The sequence below is a fragment of the Macaca nemestrina genome, chromosome 19 (assembly GCF_043159975.1).
Source record: "Macaca nemestrina isolate mMacNem1 chromosome 19, mMacNem.hap1, whole genome shotgun sequence".
Taxonomy (NCBI): domain Eukaryota; kingdom Metazoa; phylum Chordata; class Mammalia; order Primates; family Cercopithecidae; genus Macaca; species Macaca nemestrina.
In genome coordinates, this window is record NC_092143.1 from 43,848,130 (window position 1) to 43,870,675 (window position 22,546).

A 22,546-nucleotide genomic window follows, 5' to 3' on the forward strand; every position below is an offset into this window, starting at 1 on the left:
GTACTGTCATATTGTTGGTAGTCTGAAGTTCAAAAATCCTGCCGTTGGAGTTACTGCAACAACCTACGGGTGCCACATTCCCCATAAACATTGTAGATTCCAACAGTTTCCTAACACAGGGTATAAAGTGTCTTGAGGAAGGGCCACTTTTTTCCTAATTTACACAAAAGTGCCATATGGACTCATGGTGGCCCTGGGTAGAGTTCTGATGGACGCAGGTTAGGTCAGACGCCCATACCTGGACAAATCACTTATGGCCGTATGGTTGAGGTCCTCTAAGAATGTGGTTGTCCCTATAAGATTCTTATAAGCAGAAGAGGAACAGCTTATAGAGAAGGGAGATGTGGTTCCCTAAAGAAAAGTATGTGCTGGCAGGCAAAATGTTAACTGTCCACTATGCCACAGTAGGAGTTTGGTGAGCCTATTTTACATTTTCTTTCTCCTTTGAAAAAATTTCTTGCTTCTGTTGTCCTTCTTTGCTAAATTTAAACTCTGATAGGGCAATGACTGAGGCTACATATTTTTCCAGATCCAGGGCCAATATTATTTGTTAAAGAATATACTAATTTATTTACTAGGTGGTGCTATGGTTTGAATACTGGTGTCCCTCTAAAATTCTTGTTGAAACTTAATCTCCAATGCAATGGTATTAAGAGGAGGGGCCTTAAAGAGGAGATTAGACCACTTCCTTCTTTAAAAATGGCATGAACTTGAATACACTTTACCTATTGAACACTGTGCTCCCAATCTTCTTCTTATTATTCGTAATACTAATTTACTCTCCCTATTATAAGCATGGATCATCAGTTATTTTGATTTTTGTTTCAGTCAATATTAAATTTATGGAAACATATTTTCTTATTCTGTCCTCTAATATTTTCTTCTGTTCCATGTCTTTAGTTATTGTTCTTTCATTTTCTTCTTTTTCTTCTTCCTTTCTTATTTCTTTGGATTAAAAGGCTTAAGTGTTTTCTTTTAGTGAGAATTGAGGGTGGTAAACTCTCTCAGGTTATGTGTGTGTGCCTATATTTTGCCATCTGTTGAATGGCAGTTTAGCTGTGTATAAAATTCTAGCTTGCCAAATATATTTCCTTGCATTTCGAAGATATTATTCCATTGTCCTTTGGCCTGATTTTTTTCCAATTAGAAGCTTATTATTAGTCTATCATTCATTATTAGATGATCTGTTATTTTCATTACTAATTATTAAAGATTTTTGTTTATCTTCTGCAGTTTCACTATAAAGAATCTAAGTGGGGATTTAGTTGTATTCTTCCTACTTGGTACCTGGAACACACTTTCAAACCAAGGACCTATATCATTGCTTAATTCTGACAAATTTTCGGCTACCATCTCTTCAATTATTACTTCTTCCTTATTCCCTCTATTCTTTTGGAACTCCTATTAGATGTATTATGTGGTCTCTCAATTTATTCTCCATGTCTTTTAATTATTATTTAAAACTTTTTATGTATTTTGCGCTGCATTCTGAGTGAATTTTGCAATATTGTAATTCAGTTCATTAATTTGTTCATCAACAGTGCCCATTTCTGGTCTATCAAATTTTTAAATCTTTGTTTCCATTTCAAAATTTATAATCAATGTTTTGTTTTATCTATATAGTTCTTATTTCTGCCTGTTTGCTTGCTTTTTTTTTTTTTTTTGAGATGGAGTGTTGCTCTGTTGCCCAGGCTAGAGTGCAATGGCGCAATCTCAGCTCACTGCAACCTCCGCCTCCCGGGTTCAAGCAATTCTCCTGCCTCAGCCTCTTGAGTAGCTGGGATTACAGGTGTGCGCCGCCACACCCAGCTAAGTTTTGTATTTTTAGTAGATACGGGGTTTCACCATGTTGGTTAGACTGGTCTTGAACTCCTGACGTCGCTATCTGCCTGCCTCAGCCTCCTAAAGTGCTGGGATTACCGGCGTGAGCCACCGCACCTGGTCGCTTGCTTTTTTTTTTTTTTAATGGATTTTAGCATCCCAAGCATATTTATGTTTTAGTCTTTCTCAGAATAACCCCTAAAATATATTTCTAATAAAGCAAATTACATTTGAATAACTGATTTTTTATTCTGGTCTTTCTTAATGTTTTAGCTTTCTTCAAATCCCTTATAATGGTTTTAGTTTGTAACATCATTTTGAGAGGGACACTTGTTTCTATCTCTCTTCCCTATTTAGCAGGTTTGTGATAGCTTCTAGTTAGTTTCCCCCACCCTCGTGCCAGTATTTCATTCTAGAACCAAGTCTTACGTTTGTGGTAGGGGACTCCTGCCCTATAATTACACTGAGGATGCTTCAGATCCAGTCACTAGCTCAGGAGGCAGCTTGTTCCAGTTCCTAGTTGTGGTGTTATGTTTCTGTCTGCTGCCTCCCTAGGTTTCCCTCCTGCTTTTATAAAAGCTATAAGCTCACATACAAGTCAAGAAGAGTTTTCTTTTTCAGCTTCCTTTCATGACCAGGCAAATATTCCTGGCTTTAATACCCCATCTCATGTGGGATCCACTTGGTCCCTATTATTCTACAGGACTGAGCTCCTAGACATGACTGCTGCCTCTGCACCAGAAGCCCAGAGCACCATGGTTTTAGCCCTATTTACTTTGTTTCTGGGTCATGGAGATTTTTATCTTGTTATTGAGTCCAGTTGTATTACTTTATTTTTTTAAATCATCATCTATTACTGCTATATTTTTTAGTAAAAGGAATGCTTCTGAATTTACCATTTCCAGTAAAAATTTAAACTGTATCACTTTACAGTAAAGAATCACACAAAAAGTGAAGGGATATTCCTCAGGTTGAATAATAGTGTGTGTACTCATTCTTTTCTTTATCTTTCATTTTATTTCTTAAAGACAGGGCTTGTGTATGTTGCCCAGGTTGATCTTGAACTGCCAGGCTCAAGCAATGCTCTCATCTCAGTCTCTCAAGTAGCTGAGACTATAGGCATGTGTGCCACCATGCCCAGCTTGTGTGTACCTATTTATTTATACTTTTCTTTATTCCACAAATAAGGATTTTTTCTATAGCATTTATAATAAATAGTAAAATTTAAATAAGATATTAAAATTGAGTTTAAGGAAAATATAAATTAGAATATATTCCTAAGATTAGAAGGAAAACATAAAATGTCCATATTCACATTGCAGATGATAAGGTCCCACATGTTGGGCTGTGTATTTGCCTCTGAGCTTCCATATAGCCAAAGTGAATAAACACAATTGATTCCTTAGTTCTCTCTTGATTCACAAAGAAAACCCTTCTCAGTTCTTTGAGAGAAGTCAAGTTCTTCTGGCAACACATTCTAAAATAAGTTTCTCCTGTGCATATCATAGAGAGGATACTGACAGGTGAAGTAGATGATGCCTTCAAAAACTTAGCTACAACATAAGTTAGCAAGGCTGACTTTTAGAGATTCTTCAATGAAACCCTAAGGCACAATGCCCACTTCGTTAGCACATGGCAGTATTGAGACAAACTCAAGTATGAGTGGTTGTCAGATGTTCTTTAAACCTCACAACACTCCCTCCTCTCTAGGGCTTTAAAGGATCTCCACGAACAAACCCTGCATTAGATCACTTCGGCCAGCCTGAGGCAAGAGGTGAATTCCCTTATTAGTCATTTGGTTGTTTTTATTGTTGTTACAAATGACAGGAACTCAACTCAAATTAATGAAAACATAAGAAAATTGAAATTTTTAGTTTTGTTAACTCCAAAACTCAACTGAATAATTGTAGGAAAAGCGAAGAGAAGGAAGTGAATACAGGGAATTTATTAAGCAGGTGTGTGGAACAGTCCTTAGAATTATCCCCACCCCCCCCCCCGCCCAAGGGCAAGGAAATTGTAGTATCCCATCTATTATTAGCTAAAAGTTGCTCCCAGGAGCTTCCTAGCACTTCTGGCCTATTCTAACACAGGCCAACAAGAAGCCCTTCCACAGAGAGCTGCAGGGGCTTGGTGTGAGAAGCCAACAACGTGTGCTGTTATGGGGAGTGCAGAGTGAGGGTAGGGAATTGAGGACCATTATAGCCATTCTGTTGGAAATGCCCTTGCTCATATTTCCAGCCATTGTACTTCCCTAGTAAGTATACCAACCCTGGTGAAACCCAACCACTGCCTAATCCGAGCATCTGAATGCAGTTAGAGAAAAGCACACAAACATACTGACTGATCTCACCTTAAACAGTCCATCAACATCAAGTGAGTCTTTAGCCAATTCCCTCTCTGACCCTCCAAGATATCAATTTCAAACTTTCTTATCTCTTGACAAACCTGTAAAACTCCCATTCTCCTTCTCATATTTGGTTCTTCTTGCTTCTTATTTCACTGGGAAATAGATGATATCAGAAAAGAGCTTCCACACCTTTCAAACATCTAAACACCCGAACATCAGAACACTGATACCTACTCATATACTCTCTGCCTTCTTTCGAGTTACTGTAGATCAGTGTTTCTCAACCTTTTCTTTTCATTATTGCCCCTTAAAGAGTCTTTTTAGATACCTTTATCCTAGTTGCCTCATGCCATAAGATTATGTACTGCATGCGTATCTGTGCTTTGTACATAAAAAGAGTAGGAACCAACTTTTGTCCTCATTGAGGATATGTGCAATAGGTGAACCATCCAAGTTGCTGTCTTAGGCTAAACCCTCCCAGTGCACTGGGTCCCATTTCCTTTCACCAACTCTAGAGTACCATTCTCACTGTTATCTGTTCTCTTTCCTATACTATCATTTCCCCCTTTCTACTGGTTTATTCCCATCAATCTACAAAAAATATTCTGTGTTCCATCTGATTAAAATCTTCCCTTAACTGCGTATCTCCCTTCACTGGTCTTTCCTATTTCTCTATATCCATTCCCCTTTACCAAAGACTCAAAAGACCATGTGTAGGTGTGCTGGCCAGCAGCCAGCATCACCCACCAGACATGTGAGTGAAGATGCCTCCAGACAGTGCTAGCCCCAGCCCCAGGTCTCAGAAGGGCTTTTCATCACCTTCCTTGGAGCTAAAGAGTAGAGATGCAAGAAAGACCCCTGAAGGCTAGCTATAAGATAATTCAACCCCATTTTCACTCAGCTGAACTGGGCGATTGCCCATGTGACCACACTTGGTATATATTTCCTGGTTTTCACCTCAATTGGAAATGTACACTGTGGCTTGTTGATCTTGGGTTATTTTACCTCTATGGGGACTTCTATTATTTATGAGAAAAATACCTTCCTAATAGGGTTATGGGAAGATCAAATGAGATAAAGCGAGCTTTAGGAACCTTGCACAATGAGAGGAGACAATAAATGCTCCCCCAACCTCCTCTATGCCACCTCTCGTATTCCCAGTAGAATTGGAATTTTATTGAGAGAAGGAACCATACCTACCATTCCTTTACATTCTTCATAGCCCATAGGACACTACTTTGTCTGTAATGTATAATAAAAGCTTTTTAAAAAAATACTCCTAGTGTTTTTCCCTGAATTGGACCAGAGGATAAAAAATTTCCAAAGCAAAAGTAATTAAGAGCCTTCTTAGTTGAAGGCCCCTTGATGTAGGGCTCTTTAAAAAATTGAATTAATTATAATTGTGCCAATGAGGGACACTAATGTTGATACACTTTGAATCTTTGGTGGTGCCTCTTCTTCTGAATAATAAATTTATTAAATATGTATAATATATAAAATATTATTGGTTTATTTATGCACCAATTATGTGATTTAACACTTAATGCCTTCAAGTGAGGAACCAAGCCTTGCGAAACATTTTGTAGCCTCAGAGATTGGAGTAATCTCTTGTACATAGGAGGGTCTACACACATATTTGTTAAATAATAAAAAGAAAATAATTTTAAACATTACTATTATTACAAGTTGACACCAAATTTGAAAATTTTGATTAAAAGAGAAACACATTTACTTCTAACACGAAGACTAAAAAGTAGTATTTCACAAATTCCTTTTCATTTTGTACATTTTTCAATAAGGTTTTGTGTTTGTTTTGTGTTCAGAGGGTCAAACGTTTGATCTGCTGATGTTTTTTTAATCCTTCCCCTTCAAGCAGAGCAACTTTTCCTTAGCGTGGCTTTCAAAGCCCTTAACAATGTGGCTCTTCTTTATTGGTTCAGCTTCATTTCTTTCCATAATTCCTCATATCCCTCCCCTCTCTCTCCTTTCCTTTCTCCCTCCCTTTCTTACAAACATGCTCCTCTCACATCTGGGCCCTTGCTCATGTGTTTGCCTTTGCTCTCTTGGCTCTTTTCCTGGCTAACTCCCAGCAGTACCATCCTGCCTACAGTGGCCTTCCCTGACCACCAAGACTGGGTGAGTTGCATCCCCTACAACTGTCTCCTGTAACAGAACAGAAGATCCTGGAGGACAAGGACTGTGTCCTAATTCTTGTCTTCACAGTACAGTGCACAGTCTTTAGCAGATAAGACTCTCCAAGAACATGGTTCCTTGGCATCTTTTTGTTGTTGTTGTTTTGTTTTGTTTTGAAACAGTCTTACTCTGTTGCCCAGGCTGGAGTGCAGTGGTGTGATCTTGGCTTACTGCAACCTCTGCCTCCTGGGTTCAAACGATTCTTGTGCCTTAGCCTCCTGAGTAGCTGGGATTAGAGGAGTGGGCCACCATACCTGGCTAATTTTTGTATTTTTAGTAGAGACAGGGTTTCACTATGTTAGCTGGGCTGGTCCCAAACTCCTAACCTCAAGTGATTCTCCCACCTTAGCCTCCCAAAGTGCTGGGATTACAGGTGTGAGCCACCGCACCCAGCCTTCCTTGGCATCTTTTAACAGGTCACAAAATGTCATCGGAGATACAGTTATTTCATTAGTTCAGTGAAATATTTTCTATATTGGTAATAATTACAGTAACAGGAAAGCTACTGCCAGGTAAACGTTAGGCCTTTGATAACCATTAATAATCAATTATAAAAAACCTAGAAGAACTTTGTAAATTACTGGAGAGCCTACTGAGAGACAAGAGCATCAGAGGAGTGGAGGAATTTTTGAAACAAAGTTATGATTTAAAAAGTAGTAGAGAAACATATGTGAATGTTTACAGCAGCATTATTCATAAGAGACAAAAAAATGGAAACAACCAAATGCCCAATATGGTATATCCATATCATAGAATATTATTCAGCTATAAGAGGAAGTGAAATACTGATACATGCTGTAACATAGCTGGACCTTGAAAACATGCTTAGTGAATGAACCCAGTCACAAAAAACCACATACTATATGATTCCATTTATATGAAATATTCAGAATAGGCAAACCTATAAAGACAAAAAAAGTAGATTAGTAGTTGGCTAGGGTCAAGAGTAGGGGAGAGAAGAATGGGGAGTGAATGCTACCAGTATGGGTTTATTTTTGAAGTGACGAAAATGTTCTAAAATCAGATTGTGGTGATGGTTGCACAGCTCTGTGTATACTAAAAGCCATTGAACTGTACCATTTAACTGATTGAATTTTATGGTATATGAATTATATCTCAATGAAGCTTTTTTTTTTTTTTTGAGACTGAGTCTCACTCTTGTCACCCAGGCTGGAGTGCCATGGTGCGATTGTGGCTCATTGCAACTTCTGCCTCCCAAGTTCAAGTTATTCCCCTGCCTCAGCCTCCCAAGTAGCTGGGACTACAGGTGCTCGCCACCATGCCTGGCTAATTTTTCTATTTTTAGTAGAGACAGGGTTTCACCATGTTTACCAGGCTGGCCTTGAACTCCAGACCTCAGGTGATCCACTCGCCTTGGCCTCCCAAAGTGCTGGAATTACAGGTGTGAGCCACTGCACCCAGCCAATAAAGCTGATTGTTAAAAGTAGTACGGAACGTTTGTTGCAAAGTTAAATCTCAAGAGGCCGTGAAAAATATAATTTTCTACATAACCTTTGCTGATATAGTTCTACTCTGTGCTTCTTGGTAAGTGAAAAACCAAATCTCTAAAATCTGGGCCTTTGAAACCCTGTGCACATAGGCCAGAAAGCCCCCTACTCAGTGTTGACCAGCCAAGTGGGTGAGAAGTCGCAATTGCAGGATGCTAAAGATGACAGCAAAGCTGGCGCTATGTGATGAACTCAAGGGAGAGAGCTGTAAATCAGGTGAGTGAAACGATTATTCAAAGGACATAGCATAATTAATGGAAACAGCAAAATTACATTTACAGTGTAAAATGTAAACATACACCTGGAAACTGACAGCTTGTAGAAAACACAACTGTTTTTGTTGTAGACGTCTCTCTGGCTAGCCGTCAGATTTGGAAAGCATTCGTTTCTGACGTCAATATGATTGGGTGTAGTTGGAAGGAATCTGGTCTGGGTCTTGGGACACCCAAGTTCCAGTTCTGGCTCTCTCATTTATTCACCATTCAACAAACAACTACTAAGCCTACTGTGTGCTAGGCACTGCCGCTAGCCCTGGTGACCCAAAGTTCAACGACACACTTGTTCCTACCTAAAGGATCATACTGTTCAGAGAAAGACAATTTAAAATATAGTTAAGTAAGTGCTGTGGCAAGGAGCAAGGTACATCTTCCATCTTGAGGCGTGAAGAAAGAAGGAGTAGCTGTGAGGGAAAGGTTTGCCACAACTTGAAGTTGTATTATTTCCTTGTTAACTCTTTTTTTAAATACAGTTTTTGTAGAGACAGGGTCCCACTACATTACCTAGGCTGTTATTTAACTCCTGGCCTCAAGTGATCCTTCCAGGCCTCCCAAAGCTCTAGGATTACAGGCATGACCAGCGGCCACTGGCAGCCACCTTCTTAACTCTGCTGTCCCACAAGCTCGTCAGTTCCTTGAGGAAAAGGAGGCTTTTTTTATTACATTTTTTTTTTTATAAAGAGCTTTATTAAGACATCACTCACATAGCACACAATTCACTCATTTAAAGTAAATGAGTTGGTCTCTTGCTGCAGCAACGCGAGTGGGAGCACCAGGATCATGGGCTCGGAACCCGACTACACGGATTGTTTTAAGAAAATGGCAGACAAACCAGACATGGGGGAAATCGCCAGCTTCGATAAGGCCAAGCTGAAGAAAACGGAGACGCAGGAGAACACCCTGCCAACCAAAGAGACCATTGAGCAGGAGAAGCGGAGTGAAATTTCCTAAAATCCTGGAGGATTTTCTACCCCTGTCATCTTCGAGACCCCAGTCGTGATGTGGAGGAAGAGCTACCTGCAAGATGGACACGAGCCACAAGCTGCACTGTGAACCTGGGCACTCCACGCCGATGCCACCAGCCTGTGGGTCTCTGAAGGGACCCCCCCAATCGGACTGCCAAATTCTCTGGTTTGCCCTGGAATATTATAGAAAATTATTTGTATGAATAATGAAAATAAAACACACTTCGTGGCATGGCAAAAAAAAAAAAAAAGTAAATGAGTTAATGGTTTTTAGTATATTCACAGAACTATACAATCATCACTGCAATCTAATTTTACAGCATTTCATTATCACAGAAAGAAACCCTGTACCCATGAGCTGTCACTCCCCTTCCCCACCTCCACTCCCAGACCTTGCCAAACACAAATCCACTTTCTATCTTTATAGATTTGCTCATTCTGGATGTTACATATAATGGAATCACACAGTATGTGACCTTTGTGACTGGCTTCTTTCACTTAGCATAATGGTTCAAGTTTCACTATTCATCCATATGGCAGCATATCTCAATACTTCATTACTTTTCATGGCTGAATAATATTCCATTGTATAGATGTGCCACTTTTTACCATCGATCAGTTGGTGGGCATGTGGGATGTTTCTACTTCACGGTATTATGAATGCCATGAACATTTGTGTACACGTCTTTGGGTGGATATATGTTGCTATTTCCTTTGGGTAAATACCTAGAAGTGGAATTGCTGGATCATGTGGTTACTCTGTTTAATCTTTGGAGGTATTAATACTACCAGATTGCTTTTCAGAATGACTGCACCATTTTATATTCTCGCCAGCAATATATGAAGATTCCAATTTCTCCACATCGTTAGGAACACTGGTTATTTTCTGCCTTTTTGATCATAGCCATCTTAGTGGGTATGAAGTGGTCACTTTATTCATTTTTGTATCCCTGGTGCCTCGAAGACAACTTGGCTCAGGTAGACGCACAATTTATTTGTTGAGCAATTTTGAGAACATAGTGGACATTTGTCATTTAGGGGCTCCCCAGAACCTGGCCCCCTTTATTTTGTTTAGATAATTATCTGAGGATTACTGGAGAGAAGCGGATCCCCAATGTAATATAGAAGCCTACCAAAATGTTAGCTCCTTACTTTCTCAACCCTGCCTGCAAGTAGAGCATGCGACACAGGCTAAGCTTGGTTGACCTAATGGATCTGCCCTGGGCTTCAGAGACAGTAATGCAAAATACAGGTGGTGCAGAAACAATTCTGGTGGCAGTAACAGGCACTGCAGTGACATCTGGTTGCCAGGAACAACAGTGCTGATAGTGAGAGTGGTGGGGAGCGAATGGTGGGTAGTGCCCAGTGACACTGACTTGGAAGTGAAGCCCATGGCATCCTGTGTGGAATGGTGGTGCCAGTGATGGTTGCCTTCCTCCCCCAGTATGTGGTCCTGTGTCTTGGCTGTCTTCCTGGCTATTGCCTAGCCTTCCTTGTTTCTGCTTATTGTCTGAGCCTGTTTCTGCAGCCTTCTCAGCAATTGTGTCAGTCACCCAATATCCTTTCACCAAATTCTCTTTCTCCTTAAGTCAGCCAACATCAATTTCTCTGTTGCTTGCAACTAAGAACCCTGGCTGTTACAATAAACACTGAATGGCTCTGTGTGTGTGTGTGTGTGTGTGTGTGTGTGTCTGTCTGTCTGTCTTTGTATGTATGAATAGAGAGATCAATGAATGAATGAGGGTACTGAAGCTCTATACAGAGCTTCGAAGGATGAGCAGAGGTTGGTCAGGCAGCAGAGGGCAAGTGCTTTCTAGCAGAACAAAGAGCACAGCACAGGCACTGGGGAATGAGAGAACATGGTGATTAAGGAAACTGTCAGGAGTTCAGTCTGGCTGGGGAAAAGGGAGCAAGGTAGGGAGTGTTGAGATGTGATGCTGCAGAGACTGGCCTGGGATGGATCATTAAAGATCTTTAGGTTATGCTAAAGTCTTGATTCTATCTTGGAAAAAAAACAGGAAGAAGGACACTATTAATCAAGGTAGTGATATCAGATTTACATTTAGAAAATATGCTATTAAAAAAATTCTGGCAGCAGGAAGGAGGATGAATTGGAAGGGAGCAAGAGTAGAGACAAGAAGACCAGCTGAGGAGCTAAAGCAATGCTTCCAATGAAAGACAGTGAAGTCTGAATCGAGGCAGTGAGCTTGGAGAGGAGGCATTGATCTGAGACACATTAAAAAGGTAGAACCAACGGAAATTTTGTCTTTGATATGCAGGAATTAAGAAAGAAGGAAGACCATGGATGACTCCAAGGTTTCTGTTTGAGTAGATCCGGCAGGTGGTGGTGTAATTTATGCAGGAATTTATTCAACAGAAGTTTAATTAGCACATAGTGTGGTAGGTGCTGTGTATCATGAAGTGGATAAAATAAACCTGGTCCTACCTTTGCAGTAGTAATGATTACTCTATGTCAGCCTTAATTTACATGTCTTCTCAGATTTTCTGGGCCTTACCATCTCTGGGACCCTTGACCTCTTCTTCTGTTTCACCTGCTACCACTAGAGACTTAGTTAAGTCCCTTGTGGTTTAACTGCCTGAGGTCAACCAGCCACATACCTAGTTTCCTCCCACCATTTCTGAACTCCAGGGCATGGGACCTGGCTTTCTGAGTGACTGTCAAAGAAAATGGATAACCCAACTGGGAAGTGAGAAAATTTTTACTCCCTGAAAGACAAGCTATGACCAACAGGAGACAGGAGACACAGGAAAAAATTCCTTCCTTCTTCACATTGTTTCATGGTGTGATTTCTCCATACTGCCTGTCTGGAGATGTCCTGTATGGCCAAGTGGCTGCACCTGCCCAAGAGACAGGCTGTATTTCTTTAAGGCTTTTCATGGAGTAGTGTTTAGCACAGTAAGGCATTGCTGTACCTTGTTCCCCATTTTTCTTGTCTTTTCCCTCATACTGTTGCCCTGGGATTATACCTTCTAAAAAAAAAGCATCAATACTTAATCCTTGCATCAGGTTTGTTTTCTAGGGAACTGGGCTAAGACGTACACAGACAGGAAAACAGAAGGAGATGATCATTTCCAGTTGGATATGTTGAGTTTGAGTGAACTTGAGTGAAAATTATTCATCCATTCAAAAATATTTATTGAGTGCCTCCATGTATGCTTGAATTAGGGATACTATGGTGAACAAAACAGACATATTTCCTGTTCTTTTAGAGCTTACATTAAGTGTTAAGGGGTGACAAGTAACAATTCAGTACAGAGTAAGTGGACGTGATGATTCTACATAATAAGTTTTTAAAGAAAAAATTTTAAAGGTGATGTGATAGAGTGTGACATGTGTATGTTGGGAGGGACGTGTGTATGTATGACCACCCTGGACAGGGTGGTCAAGGGAACAGACAGTAAGTGGAGGAAAAAGCTTATCCAGAGGGATAGGCAAGGCTTTTGAGGAAAATGGCTGGAAGGGTCGGTCTGGAGACGGGTACATCTGTCCATCATTGGGGGTTCAGGCGTGGGTAGGAAATTTGCCTCTATTTTCACCACGAAATAGTTGGTGAGGACATATGCTTACAAAGTAATGGGAACTTGAAGTTTTGTAGAGCGGCAAAGGTTCAGAAGTGTTGTTTTGCAGCATGGGTGTGCATGCAGACCAGGAACATGAAGAAGAGTCAGTGGGCAGTGCCAGAGCAGAAAAGGCAGATACTACATGCACAATGCATGGCACTAAGTGGTCACAGGACTTTGGAGAAGGAAGCCTCAGCTTCAGTTTCCTCAACTGCAAAATAAGAGCACTGAATCAGGCTCCATGAGTTTACAAAAGCAAAGAAGAGTTGATATGAAACCACTGTATAGCTATATAATTTTTCCTTGAAACTCACCAGTGAAGTCTTTAGGACCCAGGAGTAATTGGCTCTCTCCCACCATTAATTACATTCTGGCCACTTGTCAGCTAACACAATTGTCAGACTCCTTCAGCAAATGTCTGTTTCATAGCAAGGACCGTTTACAGTAAGGACAAACAATTGGGACTCATTAATTCAATAATTAGGACACTGCTTATGCATCTATTGTCTACTCTAGTCAGCTATGTTAAGTAAGCTCTTCAGTTTTCATCAGAGCAATTATGCTAATAAGCTTGAAATTTTCCAAGAGTATTATACCTTCATACACTTTCCTGCCTAGCAGCAGCCTGGCTCAGTCAATATTGTCACCCACAGACAATTATAATGAAAGCATAAGGCCCTATTGTTGGCATATGACTACCAAATAATCTCCCCTCACAACAGAACTTCAAACAATTTGGATATTGTTCTTTCAGGGTTTAGACACTGGCCTCTTTTATTCTTTTTCCAAAATATGTAGATCTCAGATATTTAAATGCCTTTATGGGAGAGCTCATTGCATTGGAATTGTATTGTAATTTTCCAAGTAATATTTGAACAGTCACTGGGTTATCCAATGATCTAGTCTTCTAATCATTATTTATCCATTTAAGTGTAGAGATAAGAAATAGAATACTACGATGCCTGGAGAATGATGAGAAATATAATTTGTTTTGCCATATATTTTTGTCTTTATCAGAGCCAACTTCTCTTTTAATCTCTTTCTCTCTTTAATCACAAAAAATCCTACCTGTCTTATTTCAAGTGACTTTGGCCAAAGAGTGAGAATTTTCCACCATGATCAATCAATGCTTCTGTGGTAGGTGCATGACAGATACCTGATGAACACTTGTTAAATTTCAAGTTTTTTCCTCAGATATGCCTTATTCCTGTCTCTTGCATATTCTATCAGATGTGAAATACTTTTTCTTTTTAGCAAAAACTAATGTGAATAAGGATTGTGTGTTGGGGGGCTGCATATATGTTCAAATCTGCAACATAAATTCATTTGGAACCTGAAATTTCACTGTATCAATATGAAAATCTAGCTGGTGTTGGATTTCTTCCTTATCATTTACAATAAAAGTAACTCCACACATTTGTTCTTTAAAATTTTTACTTATCTCATTTAATCAGTATCCTCTCAGTTGCAAATAACTGGATCTTTCCTTAAGATGTAGTAATGCTCACTGCAATTTAATCCCACTAGGATGAGCAAATGATGTTGAAAAGAGACCCAACAGTTGTATGGAGGGCCACTATAAACCGGAAGAATGGGCGCAAAGCTGTGTAGAATGTTTTCAGACCTGTGGCATGTTTTTCTTTTATACAAATGCTGTATTTCATCTTTCTTCAATTAGTATTTTGGTAAGGGTAGGAGAAGACAAGTGAGAATAAGTTGTCCTTGTCCTTCAGGAATTTACAATCTAGATGGGGAGACAATACATATATACACAGGAGAAGCTTAAAAAAAAACTGCTCGAGACTAAATGAATGGATCAATATATTAATCATAATGAAGTAATGGTATGTATATTACTGTAGGTATGAGAGAAAATTCATACGTGAATGGTATAGCTTTGGGCTGGGGAAGCCAGAAAGGGCTTTAAAAATTGACCAGAGAGGAGAGAATGAGTTGTTTTTTGAAAGATCACGACTGTGTGTGTGTGTGCGTGTCTCTGTGTGTCTTTGTACGGATAGAGAGATCAATGAACGAATGAGGGTACTGAAGCTCTATACAGAGCTTCGAAGGATGAGCAGAGGTTGGTCAGGCAGCATAGGGCAAGTGCTTTCAGGAGAACTGAGAGCACAGCACAGGCACTGGGGAATGAGAGAACATGGTGATTAGGGAAACTGTCAGGAGTTCAGTCTGGCTGGGGAAAAGGGAGCAAGGTGGGGAGTGTTGAGATGTGACGCTACAGAGACTGGCCTGGGATGGATCATTAAAGATCTTTTTTAGGTTATGCTAAATAGTCTTGATTTTATCCCGGAAAAAAAAAAAAAAAAAAAAAACTGGAAGAAGGACACTATCAATCAAGGTAGTGATATCAGATTTACATTTAGAAAATATGCTATTAAAAAAATTCTGGCAGCAGGAAGGAGGATGAATTGGAAGGGAGCAAGAGTAGAGACAAGAAGACCAGCTGAAGAGCTAAAGCAATGCTTCCAATGAAAGAAAATGAAGTCTGAACCAAGGCAGTGAGCTTTTTCAAAAAAATCAAACTACAAAAGAAATAATGATGAAATTTAAATTTTCCAATTATGACCCTCAGGCTCTTTCCAGAAGAAACCACCATTATCATTTTTCTTATGTCTTTCTAGTGCACTTAACTACTTTTGAATTGGATTCTGAATTGATTTAGATGTGATTTTGCAGTGTCATGTTTAATGAAGGGTTAAACTTGGTCTCTATCCATATAAGACTCATTCAATCTAATTTATACAATAGGGACTTACTGATAGATCTTGAGGTACCCTAGTGGATTTCCAAGCTGTTTGTTGCCATGGCAATCCCTGCTTTATGTGCCTTCAGTTTCTGTCTTGACCCACTTTGGTTTAGATGCATTTCTAGCAGAGGGGACAGTAGGCATGCTCCCATTTCTAAGCCCCTTGGGGACTGCATTGGTAGCCAGATTGTCCCTCCTCGCTCTTCCTCAATTATACATCCTGGAAGGCTTCCTAAATGGAAGAGTTATGGACCCAAAGTCTGAGACTTTGGATAAATGGTCTAACTTAGACCTCAGGCATACTACCCACTTAATTAGTGTAACCTCAAAGTACCTAACTCGCACACTAGGAGTACATTCTGGAATCCCAGCCAGACCTGCTTTTGTTCCTATTCTTACTACTCAGGTGGACACCCAAATCCCCACCTTGTTCACATAGGAGAAAATACTTGTGTGACCAGGGTAGCTTTTAATATGCTACTTCATATTACAACTGTTGACTTGTCTTAGCAGTAAGACAGACCAAAAACCAGAAACAGCCTTCCTACTTGTAAGTTGAACAGCCTTTGCCCTAGACCCACCTCCCTAGTGGCTCTGGAAAGAGGAAACAAGGCAGAGGAGGTGGGACAGCTCCACCAATTGGCTTCCTGGGTCTCCTTCACAAACCATTTTCATTAAGGGGTTAGTAGAGCTATCTCTAAACTAATAATGGAAGAAACCACCCTGGAAGGGAATTTTTGGAGGAAGAATTTCTGCTGAGTAGGTTCGTCTTAACATAAATGTTTGCAAGCAACAGAAGAGAAGTTAATGACCACCGACTTTCCTTGAACTTCAAAGCCCTATGCTATTTACTTTCATATTTATTATTTAATCATCACACAACTATATTTAAGTAGGTATCGTTGCAGGTGAGTTCCATTTGCCAAAGATTACAGATCTGGAACAGAGTGGTACTCAAAGCTACAATGTGCCTGACTCCTGGGTTTATGCTCTTCATCGCAACTTTCCCGTGAGAAAAGTTCCTCTATGTGAGAGGAGAGAGACGGTGGAAAGGGCAGAGATTTTCAAAGGACATCTGGAAAACTTGTATGACTCAGGGGATGGCCACATCTCTCTTAAGGTCCATCTGAAGGCACCCTCCTCTGGGACACGTTCATTTCTCAGAAGAAAGAGTATACTTCAAAAACTCTTATTGTTTGGAGTGCTCATTTGGTACTTTCTGATTACTGATTTGTATTGCTAGTGCTTCTTTCCCGCTTATCTGAAGTCCCCAATTATATCTATAAAGTAAGCCATACATGAGAATGAATTACTGGACAGGCACCCCCAAAAAAACCGTGTTCTAGTCTTGTCTCTGGCACCTGTGTGAGACCTAAGTTTCTTTTCAACTTTAGTTCTACGGTACTCCCTGCCTGTGTCACAGTGGGTGCATAGTAAACACCTGATGTGATTAGTTGGGCTCAATATTTTGTCAGCAGAGGCCTGGGTGCTCCTAAGGGTAAAAGCAACAAGGTTTTCCCTGGGTGCGGTTATGCCCTGGTCTGTGGTAAGTTTAGGGCCTTGCTGCCTCCTGTAGGGCAGATGCCCAAGCTGGGGCCTAAACGCCGCAACGGGAGAAAAGAGGAAGGGAAGATATCCCAGCCATTAGAGGACATTATGACATGCCTTTCTTTTAGACTTCACAGACCCTTCGGGACGTGGATTATTGATATCATTTTTACTGAAGACGGAACCAAGATTTAGGTTAAACACTTAGATCTGGCATCCCCTACCCGGGCCCTAAGTGCTCTCCAAAGACTCCACCTCTGGGCTTATTTACATCGCGAACCTACCCTCGTTCAGCAGCACGAGGGCCCCGCCCATTCATTTGCATAGGGCGCGCCCAGTCGCGGGACGGGTCCTCGGGCTTCTCCCAAACCCCCTTTCTCTCCTAGGCGCGTCCTCCGGGCTGCCCGGGGCCTCCCAGTGGGATGAGCACGTGTCCGCTGCCGGCCTCACGACGGACTGTGGACGAAGCGGCAGGCCCCCACAGGCCCTACCCCACGACGCTGGCGAGGGATCGGGCGGTCGCCGGGAATCGTCTTCCCGCGCGGCAGGGCGCAGGCCTTTCCCCCGCCGCCCCCGAACTCCGGTGGGAGCGCGCAGGAGTCCAACTCAAGCGAAACCGCGGGCGTCCAGCCCCGCCCGGCCGCGCCCCGCCTCGCCTCGCCTCACGCTAGACTGGGGAGGCGGGACCAATCAGCGAGCGACGTCTCCCTTCCGATTCGAGGCCCCCGATGCGCGGCTCACACCCCGAGCTCCCCGCGTGCTGATTGGCTGCGGGCGCCGCCGGTCCGGCCGGGAGGCGGGGCGGGCCGTAGGCAAAGGGAGGTGGGGAGGCGGTGGCCGGCGACTCCCCGCGCCCTGCTCGCCCCCCGGCCCTGCCCGCGGCGCTCGGCCTCGTTCCTTTCCTCCTCCGCTCCCTCCGTCTTCCGTGCCCGCCCCGCGCCGCTTTCGGCCGGCGTGCCTCGCGCCCTAACGGGCGGCTGGAGGCGCCAATCAGCGGGCGGCAGGGTGCCAGCCCCGGGGCTGCGCTGGCGAATCGGCGGGGCCCGCGGCCCAGGGTGGCAGGCGGGTCTACCCGCGCGGCCGCGGCGGCGGAGGAGCAGCTCGCCAGCCAGCAGCCCGCCAGCCGCCGGGAGGTGGGTGCGTGGCGCCGCGGCGGCCGGCGGCCGAGGGCGGAGGGCGGAAGCGGAGGTGGGCTGGCGGTGGAGGGCGCGGCCGTGCGGGCGGCCGGTAGGGCTGCGGACGCGCGCCTGAGGGGAGGAGGGGCAGCGCGGGCGCGCGCGTCCTCACCCCCTCCTTCCCCGCGGGCGGCGGCCAGGCTCGGTCCCCTCCCCTCCCCTCCCTCCCCTCCCTCTACCCTCCCTCTACTCTCTACCCTCCACCCTCCCGCGCGCCGGGGCAAGCGGCCGGGCCCGGGCCTGGGGGCGGGGCGGGAAGACGGCGGCCGGGAGTGTTTTCAGTTCCGCCTCCAATCGCCCATTCCCCTGTTCCCCTCCCAGCCCCCTCCATCCCATCGGAAGAGGAAGGAACAAAAGGTCCCGGACCCCCTGGATCTGACGGGGCGGGACCTGGCGCCACCGTGCAGGTAAAGCCTGAGCGCCCGCGGGCCTCCGGCTAGGGGTGTGTTTGCGTGCGTCCGCGGCCCGGGCGATGGGCTGTGTCACATGGCCGCGGCGGGTGGGGGCTGGGGTGTGGTGAGTTCGGGGGCTGTGGGTGCGCCGGCCCGGGCGTGCGGGTTCGGGGCCAGAGAGCCGGGGAGGTACGGTGCTCGGCGGCCCGGCGCTGCCGCCCAGCCTGGCGGGGGTGGGGGCTGCCTGCGTCCCTTCCCCTCGCGGCTCTAACACTCCATAGTTTGTGGTTCTGATTTTTAAAGCCGAAGGGCCAGAGCTCTTGTTTCAGGAGTTGTGGGGAAGCCTTGTTAGGGGCGCGTAATACTTTGCCTCCACTTTTTTTTTTTTTGGTCCGGTAACCTTTGTTAACCATAGTAGTCTCGGGTTTTCCATGGCTTATGTGTACTCACAAACACGCACACAGCTGATAACTGTGATCATCCTTCACTCACTTGTGAAAGTTCTGCGGGTGGAGCCTATTAGTTTTTATCACCCGCTTTTGGAAAAGCCCTCGAAGTGATTTCTTTTATTTCAAACTTGGTTTTCAAAATTGCAACTTACTTTGTTCTCTTGGAGGGGGATACTGTCCTTGGGTCAGGCCCTTTTTTGTCTTTTATTTATCCTTACGATTTCCTTTTGATCCTAAACAGAAAATACCTGGGTTGGTTTTGTTATTCCTTCCTCTTGACACTTTAAAAGCAAAATACCACCAGTGTATTGTCAACCATATCTTTTAAAAAGAAATCTCCAGGGAAAACGAGTTTGCAAGCAGCATTTTCCATCAAAGTCATTTCTTGTTTGTTACAATTTGGACTATCTTAAATTTGGGTGTGTGAAACTTTTAAAATGTCATGTGTAAAATAATTGTTAATAAGTAAATAACTTGGAGTAGTTACATCTGTTTAGAAATATCTTTGCGATGTGAATTTCCAAAATTCTTTTTCTCTCTTCTGACTTCATATGAATTGAACTTGATAGTTTCGTATGAATGAATCGCTGATAGGATGTTTTCCTTTAGCCTAATAATAAATTTGCTCTTATGCTGAAAATTTGCTATTCTACTTTAACCCCCGTTAAAAAAGTTTCTATCTTACAGAGAAGTTAAATTGTTAAATGGAGTTTCAACAGTTTTAATACATGAATTAGTGAAGCAGAGATGGAAGAAATAATTTAAAATGAGCTTCATAAATATACCATAGTTTGAGGGTTTTTAAAAAGTTTGCCTTCGGAAAACCCATACAAGATATTTGAAGAATTTCCTCTGCCAGAAGGTCATTTAGCAGACGTTTATATTAAATTCAAAAGTAATACTTTTATTTTTAAAGTTCCTTACCCTTTGCCGTAAACTAAGCTTTGGTAGTAAATATAAATAGTTCACATCTTTTGGCATTTGTAAAGAGTGTACCCACTTTTACTATAAATACTAAATTCTATTGGATTTAATTGAGTTCAAGGCAGTTCACTGGCCAGGTTTAATGTAACGTGATTGGAAACGTTGATTTTGGGGGTTTTAGTAAGAAAATGCTCTTAGAGCTTGGTTTTTATACTTAGCCACACCTTCTTAAGTGCGGCCACAAGCATTGTAGGTGTTCAACAAAAGTTTGGTTTTTCAAGGTTGTAACCTACGTTTACTTAGTCATAAGTGGTCATGTCTCTACACAGTCTGTACGCTTCATGAAATAATAGTCTTTTAAGAAACTGTGCAGGGTAATTTCTTGTTGTTTGTGACTTACCAGGCTTGGTATGTGTTTTAACTCTGGTGTAGGAATATTGGGGATGGTTTTGTGTATTTCAACAAAACTTCTCTTTGATAGAAACAAAGGTTGTTTCTATTCTACTTCAAGATGGCCAGAGGTGGTTGTCACCTTTTCATTTTCACATTGTAAATATTAGAATCATGTTGCTATAATCTGGTTACTTCACCTTTGGGGGAATATATGTGAATGGAAAAGCTCAGTTTAGCTGTGTAAACTGTTGGGCAAAGACCTATTGAATTTTTACATTTTGCAAATACTGTCAGTTTTAAAAGACTTTCCTTATTCTTTTTTGGTTTTGATTCTGTTGGTTTTGTGCTTTAGGGCTCCAAAAACCTCCTTTTGTAGCAGCTTTAAATACAGGTGTTTTTGTAATGCATATAAAAGCTGTATTTAGTGCAGCCTGGCAGATGGAGATTTATTCATATTCTTGGGACAAAGAGTCATTTTTAGAGGGTGGAGGGGGACATGTCTTTTAGATTCCTAGCCTTTTGATGGGTGTAGAAGAGCCATTTTTAGGCCCATAGTTTCTGTAAGAGGTAAGATGTTTTCCACTAAGTATTCCAAAGGTATGTCAGAAAATGTGAAACGTAAAGAATTTAAAACCAGTTTAGGAGAGGTTGTGCATTTATTTTCAACAAATAACTTGTATTGAGCAAGTAGCATTTATTCAATAAACAGCTTTTTCTGTGTGTCAGGCTCTGGACTAGGCAATAAAGTATCTTACCAGCAAACAAGTACACCCCTGTTCCTTAATGGAGTTAGAAAAGTGGAAACTCATGTCCTTTGCCCAATTCTCCAGTGTTCAGAGTAAGACAGTTGTTAGTGTACAAATCAGGGGCACATGCATTACTGAGCCATTCCTAAAGTATGCTTGCCTTGCTTCCTATCACATGTAACGGATAGCACTAGGGAAGATGTGAAGTGTTAACTCAGTGTCACTGGGAACAATTGTCACCAGTTTTACACAGCTTATACAAACTGAAGATACAACCAGTCTTTCAGAAACGTGTTTATTGCTGAACAGATGTACACTTGTAGAGCTAAGCTTCATCTGACCTTAATTTGATCACTTATTGCCCTTTAGTTACAGAAACTGGTTAAGGAAAGAAAGCAAAGTTGAATAACTCAGGTTCCAGTGGAAGGATCAGGAATAAAGTGTAAAAACAGGTAGTTAAACCGAGACTCAGGATTGGACAGCAGTCTCGTGTAATGGGTTTTGGAATCAGAGAGCCGTAGGCTAATATTTTGTTTCTCAGTTACAATATTGGGCAATTTACTGCTTAACCCCTGACCATTGGTTTTCTGACAGAAAATGGAAGTAATAACCCCTTCCTTATTCAGTGATCACAATTAAAGTACCTAGAACATTGCCTGAGACATAAGGGTCCTCTCAAATGATTTCTTCCTCTCTTGTAGTTGTGGGTTTGTTACTTGGGCTTTTTCTAATCCAAATGATTTGCCCACACTATTATTATTGACCTATTATAAAATGTATATGAGAAGCAGACAATGAACAACAAAGGCCTGGGATAGCCAAATTGTCCCAGTCGATAGCTTAAAGCCTTGGAGCCCTTTAATAAGAACGCATTGGCATTTACTTAAAGTGTTTCTAACAAGCAAACTTATCTGGCTTCTAAACCTGCACTAGATTAGAAACAAGTAGATTATGGGTACTGTGGGAGGTTTACAGGGGGTGTGGTGGGGGCTGGGTAATAGGATGTTAGCCTAGTGTCTCTTGTAAGAAAAAAACAGATAACAGCCCGGTGAGGATAACAGAGATAATCTACAAGACACAAAAATAGTCAAAGCCTGACTAGCATGTCTGGGGCCATTGAGTGCAGGACCAGACCTGAAAGCATAGTAATGAATGTTCATCAATTAGCTTAAATCATGTTTGGGAAAATCTTTTTAAGAGTGCAGTAATCTACATAATATACTTTAGATTGTCACTCAGGATGATTAAGAAATGTTCTTAAAGGGGTTGAAGATTGTGCTATAACTTATGGTTTATTTCATGAAAGATCCACAGTACCTGTTATGACCAAGATGTTTTTCATTTGTTTTGCCATTCAGACAGCCATTCAGATTCTAAGCTGAAAGGGTAGCCAGCAGTAAAGAAAGGCTGTCTCAGTGTGGTAGCACCCTATGCCACCCCCTTTCTTCAGAGTAAGTAATTTTT

The 22,546-nt window shown here is 42.2% G+C and overlaps 2 protein-coding genes across 5 annotated transcripts in view; both read left to right on the forward strand.

Annotated features, from left to right (window-relative positions):
* The first annotated feature begins 8,866 nt into the window (after nucleotides 1–8,866).
* On the forward strand, nucleotides 8,867–9,354 carry LOC112427969 (thymosin beta-10-like). Its single transcript, XM_071085405.1, has one exon. It carries the CDS (start codon nucleotides 8,925–8,927, stop codon nucleotides 9,093–9,095), a length of 171 nt encoding a protein of 56 aa, XP_070941506.1. The 5' UTR covers nucleotides 8,867–8,924; the 3' UTR covers nucleotides 9,096–9,354.
* An 8,630-nt stretch (nucleotides 9,355–17,984) lies between these two features.
* The window catches only part of LOC105489370 (SMAD family member 2), a 90,651-nt gene continuing 86,089 nt past the window's right edge, over nucleotides 17,985–22,546 (forward strand). The window contains exons 1-2 of one of the 4 annotated variants that reach the window (XM_071085402.1): nucleotides 18,009–18,136; nucleotides 18,500–18,585. The gene's annotated coding sequence lies outside the window, so the exon portion shown is untranslated. Of the gene's footprint in view, nucleotides 18,137–18,418; nucleotides 18,586–22,546 lie in introns of those variants that run through there. The other 3 variants (XM_011754122.3, XM_011754125.3, XM_011754121.3) reach the window with 3 other exon arrangements.